The 21,971-nt window shown below is 41.9% G+C and overlaps 2 protein-coding genes across 5 annotated transcripts; both read left to right on the top strand.

Moving 5' to 3' along the window:
- Nucleotides 1–8,250: 8,250 nt before the first annotated feature.
- On the top strand, nucleotides 8,251–11,170 carry LOC115597051 (zinc finger protein 420-like). The gene is made up of 2 exons (XM_030442633.1): nucleotides 8,251–8,777; nucleotides 10,069–11,170. Exons 1-2 carry the CDS (start codon nucleotides 8,576–8,578, stop codon nucleotides 10,989–10,991), a joined length of 1,125 nt encoding a protein of 374 aa, XP_030298493.1. The 5' UTR covers nucleotides 8,251–8,575; the 3' UTR covers nucleotides 10,992–11,170.
- An 861-nt stretch (nucleotides 11,171–12,031) lies between these two features.
- On the top strand, nucleotides 12,032–21,818 carry aftphb (aftiphilin b). Of its 4 annotated transcripts, none has more exons than XM_030442574.1 (10): nucleotides 12,032–12,160; nucleotides 13,950–15,397; nucleotides 15,666–15,844; nucleotides 16,168–16,294; nucleotides 16,557–16,613; nucleotides 16,805–16,909; nucleotides 17,058–17,118; nucleotides 20,502–20,597; nucleotides 20,788–20,920; nucleotides 21,088–21,818. In XM_030442574.1, exons 2-10 carry the CDS (start codon nucleotides 13,985–13,987, stop codon nucleotides 21,209–21,211), a joined length of 2,295 nt encoding a protein of 764 aa, XP_030298434.1. In that variant the 5' UTR covers nucleotides 12,032–12,160; nucleotides 13,950–13,984; the 3' UTR covers nucleotides 21,212–21,818. The 4 variants fall into 4 exon arrangements, with proteins under 4 accessions (XP_030298434.1, XP_030298436.1, XP_030298437.1 ...); XM_030442575.1 differs by lacking the exon at nucleotides 12,032–12,160 and adding an exon at nucleotides 12,167–12,536; XM_030442576.1 differs by lacking the exon at nucleotides 20,502–20,597 and having other exon boundaries at nucleotides 12,035–12,160.
- Nucleotides 21,819–21,971: the final 153 nt, after the last annotated feature.

Here is a 21,971-nt window from a genome sequence, read left to right as displayed (position 1 = left end):
AATGTTTCATGAATAGGGTTGCCAAGTTGGATTTATGGAAAAAAGGGCTCGACCAGCCGAGAGACAAACATTGCCATTCATAGTCATGCTACAAGCCTGGATAAAATCTAAGGTATTTGTATCAAGACTGTTTGTTCATGTTTAAAAAATGTACTAATGGCTGATGTAAACTAATAACTTTCAACGTTGGTATTGGCCTCAAAAGACCAGCTCTGGTCAGGCTATAATCATACGTATTTAAACAACATTTCCAAAATGTCTTGTTTACATCAGCAGCTTATTCTCAACCATCCCTGCTCTTGTTTGTGTCCTTCAGCTGCCCGCAACAGAAAGTGGGCCTTGGCTAAGAGAACCTGTTGGGAATGGCTCCATCAGCAAAGACACGCCTCACTTTATCGCCAGTCAGATGATTCTCCACCAAGCTACAGGCCCAGTTACTATCAGATCCTTCTTCAGAAAGCTGCATCAACTGATCCCAGTAAAACCTCCAGACCCTAAGCAACAACCCTGCTGCTGCTTCCTCATCAGTCTCAGGCCAGAAGCTTCAACGATGTCACACTTTGTACATCAGGTCTTCTTTTCCCAGTCACTGCTGAGGTAATGAGAGCGACAATAAGAACACAAACACACAGAAACTATTCTGTGCAGACTACAATGAGGCTGCATAATGAGCATTTAAACTACTTTAGCTGCTCAAAATGACCTTTTATGTGTCTGTTTGGTGATATTACAGGCAGCACTGCAGGTATATTTCATATCAGCTGCTGGTAAAACACGTATAAACCTCTCACTGAGCTGCTGTTAGCTTCAGTAATGTGATAAGAGATGGAGAGAGGCTAACCTGCTCAGATATTATTAAACTACACATGGGCCCTGTTTCTAAATAATCAATCTAATTAATGAAGGCAAAGGAAGCCCTGGTCTCCACTGCAGGAAAAAAATTTATATATTAAATATAATTAAAGCTTTGACAATGCCACCGAGAGGAGACATTGGACTCCATCAAAAGACTCAACACGTTCTTTAAAAATCAGGGATGAGCAGGATTAAAACCACAACAGAGTATAATTAAAAAGAAGGATTTATTGTGTAAATAGCAAGTAAAGACAGCAGTGCCCACAACAAACAACTGCATGACCTGAAGGAGCTGTCATCAGAAGACGGATACTCAGATAGTCAGTTGTCCTGCTGCTTCAGGCTCCTGTGGCGGCTCGTCCATCACCTGCAGGAAGATAAAGAGGAGCAGAGGTAGTTTGATGTCTCTTTGTGGAGGTTTTGTGTTTGTTTGTGTAGATTTTGAGTCTCTTTGTAGAGATTTTGTGTCATTGTGGAATTTTTTGTGTATTTGTGGAAGTTTTTGTGAATTTGTGGAGGTTTTGTGTGTCATTGTGGAGGTTTTTGTGTATTTGTGGAAGTTTTTAGTGTATTAGTGGAAGTTTGTAGAGATTTTGTGTGTCATTGTGGAGGTTTTTGTGTATATGTGGAAGTTTTAGTGAATTTGTAGAGGTTTTGTGTGTCATTGTGGAGGTTTTTGTGTATTTGTGGAGGTTTTTAGTGAATTTGTGGAAGTTTTAGTGAATTTGTGGAGGTTTGTGTGTATTTGTGGAAGTTTTTAGTGTATTAGTGGAGGTTTGTAGAGATTTTGTTTGTCATTGTGGAGGTTTTTGTGTATTTGTGGAAGTTTTTAGTGGATTAGTGGATGTTTGTAGAGATTTTGTGTGTCATTGTGGAGGTTTTTGTATATTTGTGGAAGTTTTTAGTGGATTAGTGGAGGTTTTGTGTGTCATTGTGGAGGTTTTTGTATATTTGTGGAAGTTTTTAGTGGATTAGTGGAGGTTTTGTGTGTCATTGTGGAGGTTTTTGTGTATTTGTGGAGGTTTTTAGTGAATTTGTGGAGGTTTTGTGTGTCATTGTGGAGGTTTTTGTGTATATGTGGAAGTTTTAGTGAATTTGTGGAGGTTTTGTGTGTCATTGTGGAGGTTTTTGTGTATTTGTGGAGGTTTTTAGTGAATTTGTGGAAGTTTTAGTGAATTTGTGGAGGTTTTGTGTGTCATTGTGGAGGTTTTTGTGTATTTGTGGAGGTTTTTAGTGAATTTGTGGAAGTTTTAGTGAATTTGTGGAGGTTTGTGTGTATTTGTGGAAGTTTTTAGTGTATTTGTGGAAGTTTTCAGTGAATTTGTGGAGGTTTGTAGAGATTTTGTGTATCATTATAGAGGTTTTTGTGTATTTGTGGAAATGTTTTGTGAATTTGTGGAGGTTTGTAGAGATTTTGTGCATCACTGTGGAGGCTTTGAGTCTCTGTGGAGATTTTGTATGCATGTGTGGTGGTTTTTAATGAATTTGTAGAGAATTGTGGAGGTTTTGTGTATCATAGTGGAGGTTTTTGTGTATTTGTGGAAGTTTTAGTGAATTTGTTGTAGGCTTTGTGCGTCATTGTGGAGGATTTTATGTATTTGTGGAAGTTTGAGTGAATTTGTGGAGGTTTTGTGTGTCATTGTGGAGGATTTTGTGTATTTGTGGAGGTTTTTTTGTGTCATTGTAGAGGTTTTGTGTAGATTCATGGAAGTTTTTTGTGAATTTGTTTAGTTTTGTGGAGTTTTTGTGTGTATTTATGGTTATTCTGTGTCATTGTCAAGATTTTTAGTCTTTTTTGGGAGGTTCTGAGTGTATCTGTAAAAAGAATTTAACATGTGTATTCACTGAGAGCCACAACATTAGAACCAGTGACAGGTGAAATAAACAACATGGATCATTGTGTTCCAATTGTATGTTCTGTTGTAAATCCATGAGTTCTAGCATTCATGGGGATGTTTCTTTGACAAAAAACAGTCACCCAAACACATCTTCAGACCGAGTATACTCCCTCATGGCAGCAGCACTCCTTGATGGCAGTGCCCCCCCAGCAAGGGAACATTAATATTTGAGAGTAGTTTCTACCTTGATGAATGAAATAATGTTTGTGAGTTTGCTTAATTTAAGAAAATACCTCCTGCTTATATTAAAGACACCAAAACTCTTACTGCCAAAATGTTACATTGTGAGCGACAGGAGATTCTAAATGCATTGATGTAGACTGAGTTAAGAAAACTTGTATTGTTTGTTCTCCTCCAGACATTTTGGCTGAAACTGAACACAAGAGCTTCTGAGAGTAGGTGGTGCTCTTGTGCTCGAGAGTGTGAGTCTGTTTGCGAGCAGCACAACGCTTCCTACTGATCTGATAGAAAACATTTGACAACACCAGGCTTGTAAAATAAGTTTGCATCATTTTATTCTACATCACAGATGGACAGAAACCAAAGCAGTCTATTTTGTTGAGGATGTTCAGGAGTCTCACAGTCTGAGGACAGAAGCTATGTCAGCAGCTGATCTGGTTCTTTTAGTCTTTTCAGTATTCTTTGAGCTCTGAGCAGACACCTCACCTCTTCTCTGTCACTGATGCTCTGTGGATGGATGGATCACCCGCTGCAGAGCCTTCCTGTCCTGGGCCGAGCATCAACCAGACAACATGTCAGTCCACCAAACTTGATAAAAGCAAATCAGTTCAGGAAACTGTGTCCAACTCGTCCTCAGCAGCCTGTTCCTCTGCCCACACTTTCAGCTCCTGGCTGCTCTCGTTTTGGAGAAACAAACAGTGACCATCAGTACACAGCAGATATATCATCCATGTTTGACCCCCCTTGTATAATACAGGTAAAAGATACTCACACTTTCCCTTCAGGCTCCTGTGGCTGTTCGTCACCATTGTTTGGCTCGTCTTGTTCACCTTGGTGATTCGTCCTTTCAACCATCCATCACCTGCAAGATGAGAAAGAAGAGCAGTGGTAGTTTCACATCTCTTTGTGCAGGTTTTGTGGGGATTTGTGGAAGTTTTTGGTGAATTTGTGGAGGTTTTTGTGTATTTACAGAGGTTTGTAGTAGAGATTTTGTGTGTCATTGTGAAGATTTTGAGTCTTTTTGTGGAGATTTTATGTGTCATTGTGAAGATTTTGAATCTTTTTTGGGAGATTTTGAGTGTATTTGTGCAAGTTTTGTGAGTCTTTGTGGACGTTTTGAGTGAATTTGTGGAGATTTGTAGAGATTTTGTGTCATTGTGGAGTTTTTTGTGTCATTGTGGAGGTTTTGTGTAGATATATGGAAGTTTTTTGTGTTTTTGTGAAGGTTTATGTGTCTTTGTGGAGGTTTTTTGTATGGGAGTTTTAGGGGAATTTATAAAGTTTTGTGGAGTTTTTATGTTATTTATTTCACCTGTCACTGGTTCTTATGTTGTCTGCTCTCAGTGTATACACATGTTCAGTGCTTTTTATAGATACACTCAAAACCTCCCAAAAAGACTAAACATTTTCACAATGACACAGAAAATGACCATAAATACACACAGCTGTTACACACAGTTACAAAGAAAATTCATTCCTGCATTTTTTTCATTTTGTTTTATCACAGAGGTTCAACATTATCTTCAAGCAAAGGCATCGCATCCATGCTCACTGAACTCGGTGTGAGATCATCATGGACAGATGAGGGCAGAGACCTGAGCCGCTTTAGTGGCGTCAGGCTAGCATCTACCGTGGCCCTGAGCATGTCCCTAGCCAGGCACGAGGCCCGAACTAAACACGCACACTTTGTGCACGCTTCTACCAACCATAGGTGTGTAACAGCAGGGGCCTGTAAGTTGGCGGGATCGCACAAGGGCTCGTAGGATACGCTATTACCAATACCAGCAGCTGATCTAAGGCCTGACTACTGCCATTCATGGAAAACGCAGCTTACAGCTCTGATGGACAGCACTCGGGCATTTGCCATTGAAGATAGCTGAAGTCCGGTCAAGTTAACGTGTAACTAACAATGATAACACCAGGTTTGCCTGGCAGACCACCAACAACTGGATTGCTGCTATGAACTTTTGTCCCTAGAAAGCTTTTTACCAGGAGGCCTCCGAAACAACATGTCTCTGCTCAGTTCTGCTGGTGTTGTAGCTCTCAATTTGCTGCACTTCTACCATGACTATAAACGGCATTGTTGACACCAGGCTCCGCTTAACGTAGTTTACAAATTCACAAGGACATAGACAAACTTACAAACGCTCAAGAGAAACCTAACACAGGCCACCAGAAATTAACATGTCTCCGGTCATTCTGCTGGTGTTTGTAGCCCAGTTTGCTGCACCAAGAATGAAACCACACAAACCGCTGAATATGACCCTTATTAGTGGCCTGCTGGGCGAATAGGCCGAGGCTGATGTTCATGTTTAATCTACATAAATGAAGCTGTCCATTTAAAAATGTTGAAGTCCCAGCTCAAAACCCACAGGGTTCAAAGGAAGTACAAGTATTTTAAACAGGTTTTGTTTTACCAAGAGGTTATATAAAAAAGTCTGGTTACAGTGCCTAAATGCATTTATTTGATCTAATTGATAGAGTATTTAACATGTGTATCAACGAGAGCCACAACATTAGAAGCAGTGACAGGTGAAATAAATAACATGGATCATTGTGTTCCAATGCCAATGTTTGGCTGTGAACCTGTGAGTCCTAGCATTCATGTGGATGTCTCCTTGACAAACACCAGTCACCCAAACACAGCTGCAGACCGAGTACACTCCCTCATGGCAACAGCACTCCTTGGTGGCAGTGCCCCCCCAGCAGGACAACATGCCTGCAATGCTTCAAAAACTGCTCAGGAACGACCCGAGGTACGTGGGAAAGAGCGGTGGGTGTCAACCTGGCCTCCAGATTCCCCAGATATCAATCCAATTGAGCTTCCACTGAATGCAGTCTGTGCAACAATCCACGAGGGCCCCAACGTGGATGGGAGTTGGTTCTGGTGCATCCCATAGATGCTCAACTGGATTGGGATCTGGAGAATGAGGAGGCCAGTTTGACACCTTGGGTTCTTTGCCATGAGGGGGTGTAGTTGGTCTGAACGGTGTTTGGGTGGGTGGTGTTTGTCAAAGAGGCTCCACAGAAATGACAGAACTCAAAGTTTCCCAGTAGAACATTTGATTGTAACAAGATGATCAATGCGCATTTCACATGTCAATTGTTTTAATATTGTGACTGAACAGTGAGGAAATACATGTTGAATAAAATATAATTAGATCATTTCTATATACTACTTTTACTTACATTGAAATATAATTAGATCATTTCTATTGCAACTTTTTCTTACATTGAAATAACTTGTACACTGCCTGTTTGCAAATTTGTTTGCCTTTTTAATTAGTTTTTAAAAGACAAACAGAGAAAGAAGGAGAGAGACTAGTGTCTATGTATATGTATATGTATATATATACACACACACACACACACACACACACACACACATCAGGTAAAAAGAGGATTTCTTACAGGATTATCATTATATAATAAAGAATGATAGAGCAGTCTGTAACCATGTGCATGACTTCACTTCAGGTGTCTCACATCACTCTGCACTGTAAAATCTACTATAATCTGATTTTAAAAAATGTTTTTAAAAGTAAACCAAAAGCAGTAAACCAAATGTATTATTCAGTCCTGAGAACATCTTGTGCTTTGTACGAGTAATAGGATTTTATAGTCTATCTTTTGAAACACAGGGAGTCAGTGCAGTGATTTAAATACACATTAAACCACAACTGAGACAGACACACTCAATACATTCTGTGCAGGCTACAATGCGGCTGCATAGTGTGTGTATAAACTACTTTAGCTGCTAAAATAACATTTATAGATGCTGAAATACTGAGACATTATGAAACAAATACACATGGAGCCTGTTAGCTAACTGTGCTGTACTCAGATACACTCGGCTGTACAAGTTAACATTACACAGCGCGATAATGGAGTCATGCTAACACTCTCCAACGGACACACACGTTAGCTAACATGCAAACCTGTCTGTAAAAACACTACGATTAAATGACTCAGACATCTTTATAAGCTCGTAAATGTGTCCTTACCCATTAATAAAGGCAGCTGAGCCACTGCTAACATGTTTCTCAAACCTTGCAGTGCATCTCCAACAACTTTATAGTCAGCTAGCTAACATAACATATCATAACCACTCAGTTAAAATGACCAGTAAACAATAGCTTAACTAACCAGATTTCATAGCATTCACAAGAATACATGAGTTTCATGCCGATTTTACCAAAACTACCGACCTTTTTTGAGAGAGTGACCTACCTTTAATTAACTCTGCATTATTCATGTATTAAACAGGGCAGAGATAAAACGTGCAAAATCACAATGGAGGTCTGGTGCACAGAGCAACGTAACGTCCATGGCCCATTTATATGTAGTTAGTGGATCATGTTCCAGCTGAATTTATCTCACTTAACAGTTTAATGAGATGTCTGTAGAACTTACTAGACAACGCATGGTAGTGGAGCTCCCTGATATATGAAGAACATCACCTGGGCTTATTACCTGAGATCTGTAGGTAATAATTGATCTGTACACCTCCCACACAGACATGAATACACCTGTACAGAGCATTTAACTGGACACATAAAGCAGATTCGTACAGAGCAGTTTACTGACCGTGTTCATGTCCTCAGAGAAGAGCAGCTGGCATCAGAGTGAAGCTCCTTCGGCGGCTGATATATGCCACGTTTTGGAGGGAAATGCGCTTACTTCAAGCGGGAAAAGGGCGAGACAGCCCCTTTTGGCATGCGCCACCTGGATTTGTCAGAATATCTGTGGGCGGGACTTATTTTGCCCAGGTGTCTCCTGAGTGAAGACACTATTTTTGCCTGGGGTTCAACCCAAGCCGACATCTTTTCCTGCACCCTGTTTACTGTAATCTCTCAATCCATTTTATCAAAAGAGGCTAAAATAAAAAATAAAACAAATATAAATACAGCCAACACAGATAAACAATTGTTAATAGGATAAAAAAAGGCCACTTTATTAATTGATATTTATTTTCTCTGGAATTTACTTGTGGACACAGGATTACTCAAAAAGTACACAGTAAAAGAACTTAATATTATTCATGCAAGAAGTCTAGGGGGTACTAAGTTCATCAGCAGTATTTGAATCTTGGACTATGTATGGAAACAATGTTTTTTGTTTTTTTTGTCAGGTCATCCTTTTCTTTGAAATCCGGAAGGATACCTTCATGATACTTTCAGATTATTACCGGGAATAATTACTGTACGTAATTACTCGTATGTTTAATGGGTCCGATTGTGAGACTGCATGTCTGCCCCAAATTCTGGAAAAACCGGGACGGGTGGTCTTATGTTTTAGTACAGTCGGTGGAATGAACAAGTCCTCTCGGACAGCAGGGAGCGCTGTGGACATTTCAGCCTGTGTGTTATAAAGCTGAGCTGGAGGCATTAACCCGTTGTTGTTGGGGTTTTGTTTTGTTTTGTTTTGGACATTGTAAGACTATTGTTTGATTCACACTCCGGAGCAGAAGGTGGCGGTAATGCACTATTAAGCTGGATGCCAACCGCGATAAAAGAAGAACAAGAAGAAGATTAACCCGTTGCTGTCCTTGCGATATACCTCACTGTGCGGATTTCGTGTCCGTGTTTCACCTCCACATTTACTGGTATTGTTACCGGTACGATTCACGCCGGTGCACCGACATGGCGACCGGGACGCAGCTGCTCAAACGGCTGGTCAACGAGCGGCTCGAGGCGGCTGCGGTGGAAATCCTCGGACTCGTGGAAAACACGATCGCAGAGTATCAGGAAGAACTTCTCCGCTCCAGGAGAGAAATCATCGAGCTGAAGGAGCAGCTGGAGCAGCTGACCGACGTAAAGCCTGAAATCATCTTATTCACACCAGGTTTGTGTTGTGACACCCTGGATGTAGCAGTTTGCCGATTTGCTATGTGCAGCTAATGCTAATGTTGTTAGCAAACAGAAGCTAACTCTTCTGGGGGTCAAGTGTCAATTAGAGGTCCAGCAACATGGCTCACTGAGGTTTCTAAACACTTTGGTATGTTTCTCTCTCATGTTCATACACCCTTCTGTTACGACCATCAATCAAAAATGTAATTTAGTCAGCAAATAGGACTTTAACTGTGAAATTCCGATATTTCTTAGCCCACCTCAAGCATTTGGCCCTGTTCACTCCCTGAGAAGTGATTTAGAGACAGCCTTCAATAGGCAGCACTCTCACTGACTGGAGTTTCCCTCTTTGTTTAACTAATTCTATAGTTTATAGTTGATGAAGCTGTTTTTCCATCTCTTTGTGAACTTAGATGTATTGATCTGCTGATGGTTTGGTCACTTTGGGGGTCTGCTTGGTCATGGTTGGGTAACAAAAAGATTTAAGGCATTACACGCAGTTCTACGTAGCCCCAGACATGACATGGTCAAAAAAAATTTAAATTGTGGCCACAGTATAGCTTAGCGCGCGCACAAAATACTACTTCGTTGCCAGTTATTTAAGTAGCCCTATAGTATAGTGAACTTTTAATCGCCTGTGATTTTATTTAAGGACAAATGTCCAGAGAACACTACAGACACCGTCAGTAGTTCAGTCAGAGCAACAACAACCTGCAAATCAATACAAACAAGATTCTGATCACTGATAGGCTACAGGTTCCCTTGGCAACGCGATACATACAGTGAGCGCTACTTTAACTGCACTGCTGCGCTCGGTGGCATCAATACAGCCTCTGTATTCCCTCAGCTGAGAGTCAGACACACATGATGCTACTTTCAAAGGAGATGATCAGTGACAGGCACTGCCTAACTGTGGGATAACAAGATATTGACTAGAACAGAATAACATAAGACACTCACCTTAAGGACATCACGTAGGCTATTGCAGTTTGTAGAGAAGGTGCACTCGATTTGCTTACCCAGCTGTCCAGGGATGATATTAATATCATACATTTGTATTTCGTGTGGCCACAATTTAATTTTTTTTCATGTCATGTCATGTCTGGGGCTCCGTACAATTCAGTCTAGCCATGATCTGACACAGAGAAAAAGCCTTTGTTTACCTAGAATAACAATTTCAGTTCGGACCCTTGCACTTACTCTATGAATCCTAAAAATTCATGTAACAATATCAGATTTCCAATGTCTCAGACTTTTGGCTATAACATGTGTCCTCTTTCTTTTAGGCACCCCGCCAGTCACCGGGGAGATTCTACCTTCTCAGCAGCCAGAACAGCTTCCCATTGTGCAGGCAAATGAGATCTTTACCTCCGTGCAGGTCAAAGAGGAGCAGGAGGATCACTGCATCATCCCACCCCAGACGGATGATGTTCCTGAGGATGTAAAAGTCAGACTTACTGAATCAGAAACAATGTCTCAGACACAAAGCCAGCCGAACCCGACTTTGAGCACTATGACAATGAACGACGACAAAGAGGACGATGATGAGGATATGGAGGATATGGAGGAGGAGGATGATGATGAGGATGAGGAAGATGAATGGAAACTCTCATCCTCTTGTGGTCAAGATCACGATTACACATCTTATTTGGGGCCAGATCACGCCCCGAAACACGAAAAGGCTTGCCGTTTCTGTGGCACGCAGTTTTTCAGGTACTGTGATCTGGTCAAACATGTGGAAAACATGCACATGGGAGAGAAGGCCTTCAAATGCCCTGAATGTGACAAAGAGTTTGCCCGTAGGGACTATCTGGGTGTGCATTCCAGAGTTCACACAGGTGAAAAGCCGTACGAGTGCCCCTACTGCAAGAAATTGTTTGCTCAGAGTTCAAATCTGTATGTTCACTTGAGGCAGCACACAGGGGAAAAACCCTATTTCTGCAAATCATGTGGCAAAATGGTCGCCCATAGCTCTCATCTCAAGATCTGCGGTGCGAGGGAGCCCAAAGTGAAGAAGAAATTTCGGTGTTTGGTTTGCGGTAAAAAATTTCACACAGTTTCAAATCTTCAGGAACATATTAATGTCCATGATGCCCGGAAACCCAACACTGTTGTGAGGCCTTTTTTACTGATCTTCCCTCAACCAATACCAAATGTAGGGATTGATTCACTAGTGATCCAAAAGAAAAATAATGACAGCTGTTGTTGAAAATGTATCGGTTTTTTTCTAGATCACAACCCTTTGACTTGCGTGGTCACAGTTTTGGGATGTCAGTTTTTGTGTCTTGTTTAAAAGGAGATTGCACCTGTGTTGTAATGTGTGTTACTTCTCAGGGATACCTTGCATTTCTTTGATGATTAAATAAAATATGTTTTCTATTTGGTAAAGATGAAGAGCTTTTTGTGACACTCTTCAAACTCTGGTTGAAAAGCATTGTTCCAACATTCAAAGTTATTCAACTGTTTTTACGGTACAGCTGTCTTCTGGCACAAGTTATTTATTTCTAGTTTTTTTGATTATTTTGGCATCCTTGCTGACAATGCCAAATAGTCTGAATTTTGTTTTCCCTGCACCCCAGACATGATAGATATCCTATTCAATGTCCAAAACAGATAACAGGCATCCACACTGATTGCATATCTTTTTAATGGTACCCTAAAGTTAACTGTAAATTAGTCTACAATTTGGACAGCAGCAGCATAGACTGCATCACGCTTTAGATATCAAGATACCAAATTAATAATAATCTTTATTCATATAGCAACTTTGTTAACAAGGTTAAAAGGTGTGTGTGCTGTGAAATAAAAGACAATTTTGTGCATTAAAGCACCAAAGCCTTTAAAAAGTTTTAACCAGACACGACAGAAAACATTTAAAAACAATGGTATGTCTACAAAAAAAAGAAAAATTACCAACCAGAAACCTTAAGAATTGAGTTTTTAAAATTCCTTATTGGGTTAAACAAAATGTTATACTACTATTTAACACCGCTTCTACTAATTATAACAAACAAATCGTAATAACAGTAAAACAAAGACTTGAAGTAAACTGTTGTAGGCTTAAAACAAAAGGTGTATTACCAGCTTCCACCTGTAGGTGGTGCTGTTGCCAACACGCCCTAAGCGCTACAGAGAACATCGAAGATCGTCTATTTCGAAGAGGAGTCACTTCCCGGTTTGCAAAATGGACCCCGGGGTACCTTCAAACGGCTGCTCGCAACGAGCAAACAACGGCGTGTGGAAACGGGACGCAGTGAGACCTCCTCACTTTTTACACGTCTCTTCAGATACTTAGGGAGAACGATGACAGAGGATGGAGAGCGAGGCTGCGGCACTGAGAGACGAGAAGTGACTGGAAGACAGAGTGAATGAGTGTCGGTAAATAAAACCATGGCAAGATTGTACTCCTAGCTATCTGTTCGCTATATTTAAATAGCATGTCAGCGTTTTGGTTGTCTTTGACGGATGGCGACCGTTGAGCTAAGTAGGCTGCACTAGCTAGCTGCTGATCATGTAAGCTAATCAGTTGTGTTGTAACAAGGTGGAGGAATGCGATCTGGGACGTGACGATTAATCCTAACGTATAATCAGTTGTCCCTGAATAGCTAGCTCGATATAAGTTGCGTTTCCGGGTTTTGGTTTTATTAACAGCTTTGTGTTGACATGGCTCACATCATTTAAATGTCCAAGTCATGGGCAAGACACCTGTCTGTCTGTCTGTCCAGGAGTAGCAGCCAGAGGAAAATGGCAGGAGGTTAGTGGTTGTCTCTGCTTCAACGTCCATTTCTTAAAGCCAGATAATTATGCTAATCAGTTAAGTACATGTAGGGATATTGGAGATTTAATAGTCAGCGTGTTTATTCTCTCCAGGGGGTCTAGTTCTGGTGTGTTTACTCTGAAGCTTTAATACAGTTTAATCCATGATCCTGAAGAGTCTGCTGGAGGCTTTTTGGACTTGGATTCAACTGCTCAGTGCAAGTAGCACAAAGCTGCGGATAATGTTTCCTGTATCAGGTAACTGACCGACTGCTGAACACTGTTTCCACTCCAGGATCAGCAGAGTCACACAGCTGCTCATATCATATCAATGAGGTCGTACCATCTGACAAATGTGTGTGTGTGTGTTTCTTTTAAAGGAGACTCTAAAAGAGGATGTGTTCACAGATTAGATTGTGATATAGATGTGTGAAGTTAAGATTTTTTTTTTTAAAGCATCATGTTATGAGGAACAATCATGCCTGCTGGTTCCTCTATTTTTAACACGCTCAGCTGATCGTCGCCTGCAGAACCAGGAAATCATCAGTTTGTTTACAACTCATATTTCCATGCCTGCTTTTTGTTTTTGTGCTTGAGTTTAAACTTTGTTGGACGTGTAACTGATACCTACATAATTCTAATATAGTCTCTGATGTAAAGGTTATCACTTATGATGTATAGGACTTTTTGTTATATCAAGTTTCCAGTTTATGGGACAACAGTAGATGAGAAAGGACCCGGTTCCACATCATCTTGACTTTCAACAGACTCATTCTGATTTGCAGAACCAGACTTATGCACATGGACTCATCCCAAGAGGATTGAGCCCAAAACACAGTTTCGCAGAGGCGAGTTTTGCTGGCCTACATAACGTGGTGTAATTGGTTATCTGTTCTGAACATTTTGTTTGCTGTTCCGAGCGAGCGATCAAACTAATGGAGACGAGTATGACCTGCGTCAGACCTTCTCTATGCTCACATGAGACAATTTATATCTGACAGTTCATGCTGAACTTGCATAATTTGCTGAATTTAATATGCAAAACTTTATTTTTGTTGAATAATCTTGAAATCCTATGTGCAGGGAAGCAGTTAAAAATAATATTACTAGGTGAGCAAGTACTTTGTTTCCAGTGATGAGCTTTAGAATTGAAGCTATTTCGCCCAGGTGGTTTGTGTCCAACACCACTAGGAGAGAGTAAATCTTACATTTGATATATGGTACCAGTACATTATCTTTAAAAGTAAGGAAACCTGAAACAAATAGGCAAGTAATGAACTTAAGAGATCAGATCGGGTTGTGCTGAGCGATTACTATCATCAACACACTGAAACATTTTCTCTCCGATTCCCAAGAAAAAGCTGTTTCTCATGATGCTGCTCTTCTTGTCCTTCTCACGTTCCTCTCCCAGGTGCATGAGGCCTTCAGGTCCTGCTAGGAGAACCCATGGAGCCATACGTCATGCCCTTGCACTCCTCCTCCCCCCCTCCGCTGGATGATGATGGTGACGGGGAGGCGGGATCGGAGGAGGACGAGTTTGGGGACTTCTCTGTCGGTGTTTCCTGTTCGCCTCCTGGCTTTGCTGATTCATCTGATTCACCATCCAGCCTCAGACAGCCTTCTCCCACCATAAAGCCAGCCACCCACCAACCCAACAGCAGCTTTAATCAGCCGGTTAAACAATCCCAGCCCACGCCTGCTGTGAACTCAGGGGCCAGCGGGGGCCAGATAGACGTGGAAGGTCAGCAGTATGATGCTGAGTCATGTGTGCACCTCACAAATGGGTTCTCTGAAAGAGACCACGACTCTGGGACCCACACGGCCTCGGCAGTGGGTGTCTGCTCGCCCAGGGAGGAAACAGGGTTTGCTGATTTCACTGTGTTTACAGAGCAGGCGGCTCATCCCTGGTGCTGTGGGTTCAATCCCGTGGGCAGCACGGAGCAGTGGGATGGCAGAGCGGTCGGGACTGGACAGGAGGTCGTTATGGACTCTGAGCCCAGACCTCATTGTGCATATAAGGCGAAAGATAAAGTTTGCACTACGGTGAAGCACTGTGAGAAAAGAGATGCAGCACTACCAACACCGGACCAGCATCAGCCTCAGGAAGCTGCAACAGGTACAGATTTTCCATCTGAGGAGCCTGGAGGCAGTCAGAGTGAAAGGAGGGAAAGGTTTAATTCATTTCAAACCACAGAGGTGCAGGAGGATGCAGAAGACGGCAGAGACGATCAAGACAACAGCCTCTCGAATTTCCCCCAAACATTCAGCGCGTATGAATCTGCTTCAGAGGACATGGCATCCTTCTGCGACGATTTCTCATTTGAGGGTCCTTCTGTGGACGTGGAACCAAATGTTTCATCTCTCGGGTCGGTGGATCAGACAGACTGGGACCCGACGGATGACGAGGAAGAAGAACTCGCACAGTGCAAGACCGAGGAGGGTTTTCATTACTGCGACCAATCTGCAACTCAGGAAACTTCGGCTACCTCCAACCAGTCGCAATCTGGAACACACACAGAAGACAATTTTGCAGACTTCCAAGACTGTAGCTTTGAGCATCGCAGGGACCAAGGACATGTCCAAACAGCTGATGTAGGGGTGCTGAGTCTGGGAAACCTCCCACCGAGCGACAGCTTTGCAGATTTCTGCTCGGCGCCCACGCAGGAGGAAGAAGAGGGGTCGTGGGCGGAGTTCAAGGACCAGAGGGCTCAGGAGGAGGGAAGAACTTGGACACAGTTCAGAGAGCAAGTCAGCAGCCTGCAGACTGACGGGAGCGCTGAGGAGGAGGAGGAGGAGGAGGAGGAGGAGGACAAGGACAGGACGGGGCAATGTGGGGTTTCCAGGAGGAACAGCTGTCAGGTGGGAGACAGTTTGCTAAAACTTGCTTTGTTGTGGTTGCTTTATAATGATAATGAGCTGCCACAGAGGATATCTAGTTCTTATTTTTCAGAGGTTGTCAGTTGTTTAAAGAAAAGAAAGTGCCAGAGCTCATCAGCTATTACCCTTTTTATATTTCTTTTGTTGCCATTACTTTATTTGCAAAGTTTTCTTACAAATTACAACCATCTTTCACATATTTTGCACATTTGATGTTAAAGTTAAAGATTCCTCCTTTCGTTCCGGCTAGGCGTCACTGTCCTGCCGGGTCCAGCAGCTTCTCCTCGCCACTTTTCCAGAGGTAGAGGTCCCGGCTGTGGAGGCTGAGGAGGAGGAAGTGGTCAACCTCAGTGTTCTGCTTAATGCCCGACAACTACCTGAGAGTGAGGAGGAGGAGGAGAATCCAGAAGTCGGTCCCACATCTCAGTGGTGAGGATGACTTCCTGGCAGTGGTGGTGATGATGATGGTGGATATGTTACCAAACAAATCTGTTTTATAACAACGTACCAAATGATGACAGCACAGTGTTTAAACTATATCCAGCTCGTCCAGTTTTTTACTTGGTCGCCTGGTAAACTGATACAATAACAGTAGAAACTCTCTTTAATGGCAACAAGACGTCTGGATTCACCACCGACATGAGAAATAGTTTCGCTGTTTCTAAACTGGTGGTTTTCTCTGTCTACTCTTTATTTAAATGATCTAAGAAAACATCTGAACGCTGCTGTGTCATTTCCTCACCGTCTCTCAGGGTTCAGCGGGGGGCGTGGTGGCCACACCAGGACCTCCACAGTGCAGTCGGCCTCCGGTTCCAGTGGGGAGGCTCCCACACAAACAGGACTCTGCTCAGGTGCCTTGGTGTGGACACGAGGAACATTGTGAGTTTGGCAAAACATAAACACTCGTGGTTGTCAGTGATCCAAACAAGATCCGCAGCTGCTCACTGAGTAAAGACGGTGATAGTGCATCATTAAGTCTTAAAGAGTGAATGGATCAACGTGCTTCACTCGCAGTATATTTATTACAAGCAGTTACAATTCTGTTGGTTGCCTTTGACATCGAGCTCATGATAATGTTCAACTAATTGTAAACTCCTTTAAGAAAAGTCAGTTTTATTGTGTTCATCTTGTGTTTTGAAAGGTGTTCATTGGCATGAAGAAGCAGCCAGTGGCTGTACCTGCTTTTGCATCCAGCCTGGTGAGTCAGCTGCAGGAAATATATACTAAATGTATTTAGCTTTACTGGTAAGAAGAAGAAGCTTTGTAACGGTGTAATAGTGTTTTCAGTGGTCAAACATTTCAGTTTGTTGCTCCTAACATTGACAGTTCATGTTCCAACCCTTGTTTCTTTAAACTTCCTTCTCATTTTCCAACTCATCCTCTCATCAGGGAATGCTAGAGCCCACCAAAGACTCTGTGCCGGCTGTCTGTTCTCCGGGACACACAGCGGTCACAGCACCTCCAGGACCCCGAGACTCAACAGATTCAATGCAGGTAAACTGATTCGACTTATTACAGCTTTATAAGAATAAAGAACATCTACTATGAAGGACACACCACCACCAGATATCCCTAAAGTCGCCTATGAACTTGTTTTACTTTTGCGTTCTAATAACTGACATTTTTTTATGCTGTGTCCCAGGAGGCGCCTCCCTCCAGCCAGCTGGACTGGAGCCGCCGTGGCCTTAGCAGCTCTCAGGACGGTACGTCCCCTCGCCGAGCCCCTCACTTCTGGGGCCGGAAGTAGACCACAGTATCAGCCATCCCCCCCCTCTACCTGGCTTCTTCTTCTAATAAGCCAACACCTCTGAGAGTTTACTCTGGAGTCCTCCTCACTTCCTCCAGGGCATGTTCTGCTTCTTTTAATTTACGCTGTGTTTCCCCTCGGCGGTATTTTGTGATTGAAATGAATTCCCACACATGAAAACCACAGAATAGACCACGGGGTTCGGAAATCATCTTGTCGTCATTACGATTCGTCCAAACAAGAAAAAACTTCCAACCAAACGTTAAAACTTGGGACTCAAACTAAAACAGATGTGCAACGATTGAAAAACATCACCCATGAGTATCAGTTGTTACAGAACAGTAAAAGGGGAAACACCGTTCCGGCTTCCCTTTTCTCCCTTTTGGCTACTTTAGTGTCTCGTCTTTACCTGCTGCCGCCTGTCAGATTTATCTCAGTATGTTGTTTTGGGGAAACATTGTGGTGTCCGACACCTGATGTGGGTAAACGCTACTGAAAACAACATGTGCATACTGGTGTTGTGCTACTTTTTCAAGTTGTTTTTTTAAACTATAACACTAAAAGTCCGAGTTTATGACTAAATTAAACTAATGTCACATTTGAGAAGCACTAACCACTAAATATCAGCTCGTGGTGCATGGTCATAAAACGTGTGGTGTTGAATTAATGGATGTGTTTATCCACAGAAAAGCATTTTAGTTCGGAGGTTGAAGTCTTCCAGCTGTAATCCTCACTCATCGCTCAGTGCATGACTTTATTCCACTTTGAGACTCATGAATCTGACAGAATCATCAGATTTTTTCTGTTTTATCAGAAAACTATAAATCTGTTCACGTTTGGGTTTCGTGATAGGAAACTCTGGTGAGGAGGAATCAAGACAGACATTTTAAAAAGAAAACAACATTCATTCTTTGCTCAGGAAAAAAAAGAATCTGATTTGGTTCATCAGTGTTTGCATAGAAAGTATTTGTTTCTAACATATTGTAAAACTTGAATACCATGAAATGATTCCTTTGATTATGAGTATATGGAGTGTGTTATATATCACTCATGGATGCTTCATGTACAGATTTGTCGGTTATTGAAAGATGTTCACAGAAACTAACTGGACCTCAAATGTGATTTAAAGAAAAAATAGATCACAACACAAAAGAAAGACCAGAAACATGCATTAATTACAAATTTCGTGGTGAAATGTCGCAGATTAAATGCTGCTAGTAAAAGAAAAGTTAAGCTAAATATAAATTGACCATCTGATTTTTTTTTTTTTTATCAGACAACAATCTGTGTAGCCACAAAGACATAAAGACTTTCTTTTACAGAAGAAAAACCTGATAGAAAAAAACTAGAGTTGCTTTAAGTCACTTGGCTGTCAGTTCTGCTCTGGCAGGCTGCAGGCTGACACATTGTTTGTTGTTGGATCAGCCGGTACCAGAACTTTTCCTGGAACACACAGATGAGCTGAGTACATAAGAAAAGACGACATGAAAGGAACAGTTCGGCCAAAAATGAAACTTCAGTCATTATCTACACACCAGTCATTTCAGTTATGGAGCATTCTCCTAAACAGCTGAAGTACAGTTAATTACATTTATTTAAAAAGACATTTTTTACGCCCTCGTCATGCATTTTGGCTTTAAAGGGTATAACTACATTTGAAATATTGGGGCTTCTTTAGACTTCGGTTGCAACGAAGCTGCATGGAGCCAGTTTTTGTTCTCTATTAGTTTTTTAAGTTTTAAATCCATCAGCTAAAGGGTGAGGAGATAATGACTGAATTCTCATGTTTGGGTGAATTTATCCTTCAACATTTAGATTCAACAGAAGCGCCTGAGTGTAAAAAGAAAATAAATATCCGCGTTTGACATGTTTGTGCGCGTCCAGCTTTGAGTTTTCCTCTCGACGCGGTCGCAGCAACCCAAACGAGACACAAGTTCTGTGATCAGTCGACAATCAGGTGACGGAGCAGTGTTGTAGTTTTACAGTATGCACAGCAGGGGGCGGCGTACTCTGTGTGGGTGGTGCAGCGAGAAGGTCCAACACACGAACTGCAGGAACACATGAAAGAATGATTTAATATTAAACAACAATCAGCCACTAACTCTGACAGACACGCACTTCATGTATTTAAAATATCCTGTTTTTATTCTTTTTGTTTGTACAGTTGGTTAAATGAAATCTGTCTTTTTGAGTTTTGATTTATCTGATGAGATTAACATGCGTAGAGATTGTTTTCATAGTTAGAACGGGAGATAACTGTCGACAGGACAAACGTGAGGCTGCAGTCGTGATTCCTGCCGTCACTTTGTGCTGCTTCTTTTGTTTTCCTCTTTATTTTTCTCCTCCCTGTGCACTGATGCGTTCACTGTACGAGCATGCTGAATAGGATAGAGGAGTGTTTGGTTCCTAATCAATCCTACCTGAAATCCATTTGTTAGTATTTCATTATGAATCAGAAGTGTTTCTACAACGACTGTCTGTAACCGCAGTTACAGTATTTCATAATGAGTTGTGCCTTTTTATGCCAGCAATTGTTTTCTAAAAAAAGAAACTATTTATTTTCAACCGGTGATTTTCTCTTCGGACCTCCAGTTTGATGACAATAATCTGTTTGTGTTTCTTTCTTTCTTGCGAGTTTCTGCTCAAGTACAGATTTAATGCACTGCAATAAGGACTTGTAGGAAATCCTTGTAAATACTGAAATAAATCAGTTGATCCTTTTCTGTTTGGTTTTGTTTCTCTTCCCTCGGCTTTTCTTCCTCTTCTTCTGTGGCTCAATGCAAAGTCTGAGCATTGAAACAGCTGCACAGCCTGCTGGGATTTGATGTCTTATTTATTCTGCGAGACAAAAGGATATAAAACTGGCTCAGGACAGCAAACACGTTTTATGACAGGCAGCTACTAGATAATTGAAATTGTTAAAGATTTAAATATCTTTCCGTCAGCTTCCGGTCTTCTGTTAAGATCTGAAACCTTCTTATTTTACTTTAACAACCAGATCAAAGTCAAGAGTCAGATTTTTTGCAGATAATCAGGGTGGAAGTAAAGCTTTAGCTAACAAGCGACAACAACAGACTGAGGCTCTTTCAACCATCTGTCACCAGAATCATAATATTGGCATGTGGAGGTTGTTTCAGTGACGGTGAAGGCCTGGAACAGAAGTTGGATAACAGCAGCTTTGCATTGCTTCCCTGAGCTTCGTTTGCCGTGTCTGTCTCTTTCTCGCTGCTTCGGTAAAAGGAGGACACATCATTTATGAAAAAAGATGCTCATTCTCCTTTTATGAATGCTGAAACGACCTCCCTGTCCCTCAGCCACTGTCTCCCCTTGTTAGCACAGGCTGCTCTGCTCTCAACCTGGATTATTTTGGTCCTGAGGAGGAGAGCCGACCCCACAGCAGCGGCGGCAGCAGCCGCAGCATCAGTCCTCCTCCAGGTCAGCAGGTGAAACTGCAGAAATGTAGATTTTATTGAGTTTTATGTGGTGTGAAACAGCAGAAGAGCAGCCACCAGTCCACTAACACGAGCTCTTGTTGTGGGTGTGTGACTCTCGACGCTCACTGAGTGCTTTGTCCCTTTCACAACACGTCTGCTGTGTGTTTGTTACGCACACTCACATGTTGAAGGAGTTGACCGTGAGCTGTACGAGTTGACCATCAGCAAAGTGGAAACCAGCGCTGACAGCAGCAGCAGGAGCCACATGGAGGACACGCTGAACCGCCTGATGTCCTCTGCAGAGACAACCAGCACTTCAGTCAGGTCAGGTGTCACATCTGCTCACTTTGCATGTTTTATTTTTGTTTTATAGTCTTTTTAAAGCGTTCAGACACTTGACACAAACCTCAACGTCACACACAAGCTTCTCTTACTGTATTAATAATGCAACATCTCCTTGTCTTCCTTGTGTTTCTTCATCGTGGTGTCAGGAAACCTCAGCAGGATGGAGATCTGTGTGCCGAGGCTGCCAGGCTGATCTCTGGACTGCCCGACCTGTCTTTCATGCGGGCGAAGGTCCTCATGTTCCCGAGCGTCCTCGTACCAAAAGAATAATGTTCCACACATTAAATACTCCATGTGTGAGGACGCAAGAGATGCTGTGGTCTGAATACTCCCCCTGCTGGCTATTATCAGCCCCCAGAATGGAGCTCTTTGGTCAGGAAGAGAGGAAGAATAGTCTCATATTTATCGACTAACTGGTGCATTTATGTAAATGTATAATAATCTGTGCAGAGAATCACTTCTGCAGTTCTAATCTTGTTTTTCACTCATCCTAAAGATGATTTTTGTGTATTTAGTTCAAAGTTACTCCAACAAGCACATTTATTCAAAAGAATCTCTTACAGGAAGCTTTAATAACTGCTGTAATGTGTATTAATATGTATTATATAACATGTCCACAGCTTGTTTTTAATGTAAAATGTGACCTAAAGTAAAGTGACCTTAGTGACTGTGAAATATGAAAGAATATTTATGTTCTTGTTTTTTTAAAGAGAGTGGAAATGTCAGCCACTAAAGCTTCATATGTGGCTTCTGATTCCAGTATTAACCTGATTTCTTTCCCACAGCAGACAATATTGTTTCACAACCTACATGAGAGTAGTTTCACTTGGCTGATTTGAAGCTCTGCGACAGCGGGAAATAAAAGAAGTGAAACTTATTTAGGACGTCTCCTCTTTTTTTATGTAGGTCAGTAATAATCTTTCATCAGTACAACTCGAGTGTTCCAGCTACAACACGCATCTATGTCACATTTGTGCATCTTCATAATGTTCAAGTAATGCGCTGACCAATTGCTGTTCAAAATCCTTGT

The sequence above is a fragment of the Sparus aurata genome, chromosome 15 (genome assembly GCF_900880675.1).
Source record: "Sparus aurata chromosome 15, fSpaAur1.1, whole genome shotgun sequence".
NCBI classification, from domain to species: domain Eukaryota; kingdom Metazoa; phylum Chordata; class Actinopteri; order Spariformes; family Sparidae; genus Sparus; species Sparus aurata.
This window is presented reverse-complemented; position numbering and strand designations above follow the sequence as displayed.

Coding starts and splice junctions, on each gene's coding strand:
- LOC115597051 (XM_030442633.1), top strand. CDS start 8,576: ATGGCGACCGGGACGCAGCTGCTCAAACGGCTGGTCAACGAGCGGCTC. Junction 8,778..10,068: donor AATCATCTTATTCACACCAG/GTTTGTGTTGTG, acceptor TCTTTCTTTTAG/GCACCCCGCCAGTCACCGGG.
- aftphb (XM_030442574.1), top strand. CDS start 13,985: ATGGAGCCATACGTCATGCCCTTGCACTCCTCCTCCCCCCCTCCGCTG. Junction 16,910..17,057: donor ACTCAACAGATTCAATGCAG/GTAAACTGATTC, acceptor GCTGTGTCCCAG/GAGGCGCCTCCCTCCAGCCA. Junction 20,598..20,787: donor CAGCATCAGTCCTCCTCCAG/GTCAGCAGGTGA, acceptor CACATGTTGAAG/GAGTTGACCGTGAGCTGTAC.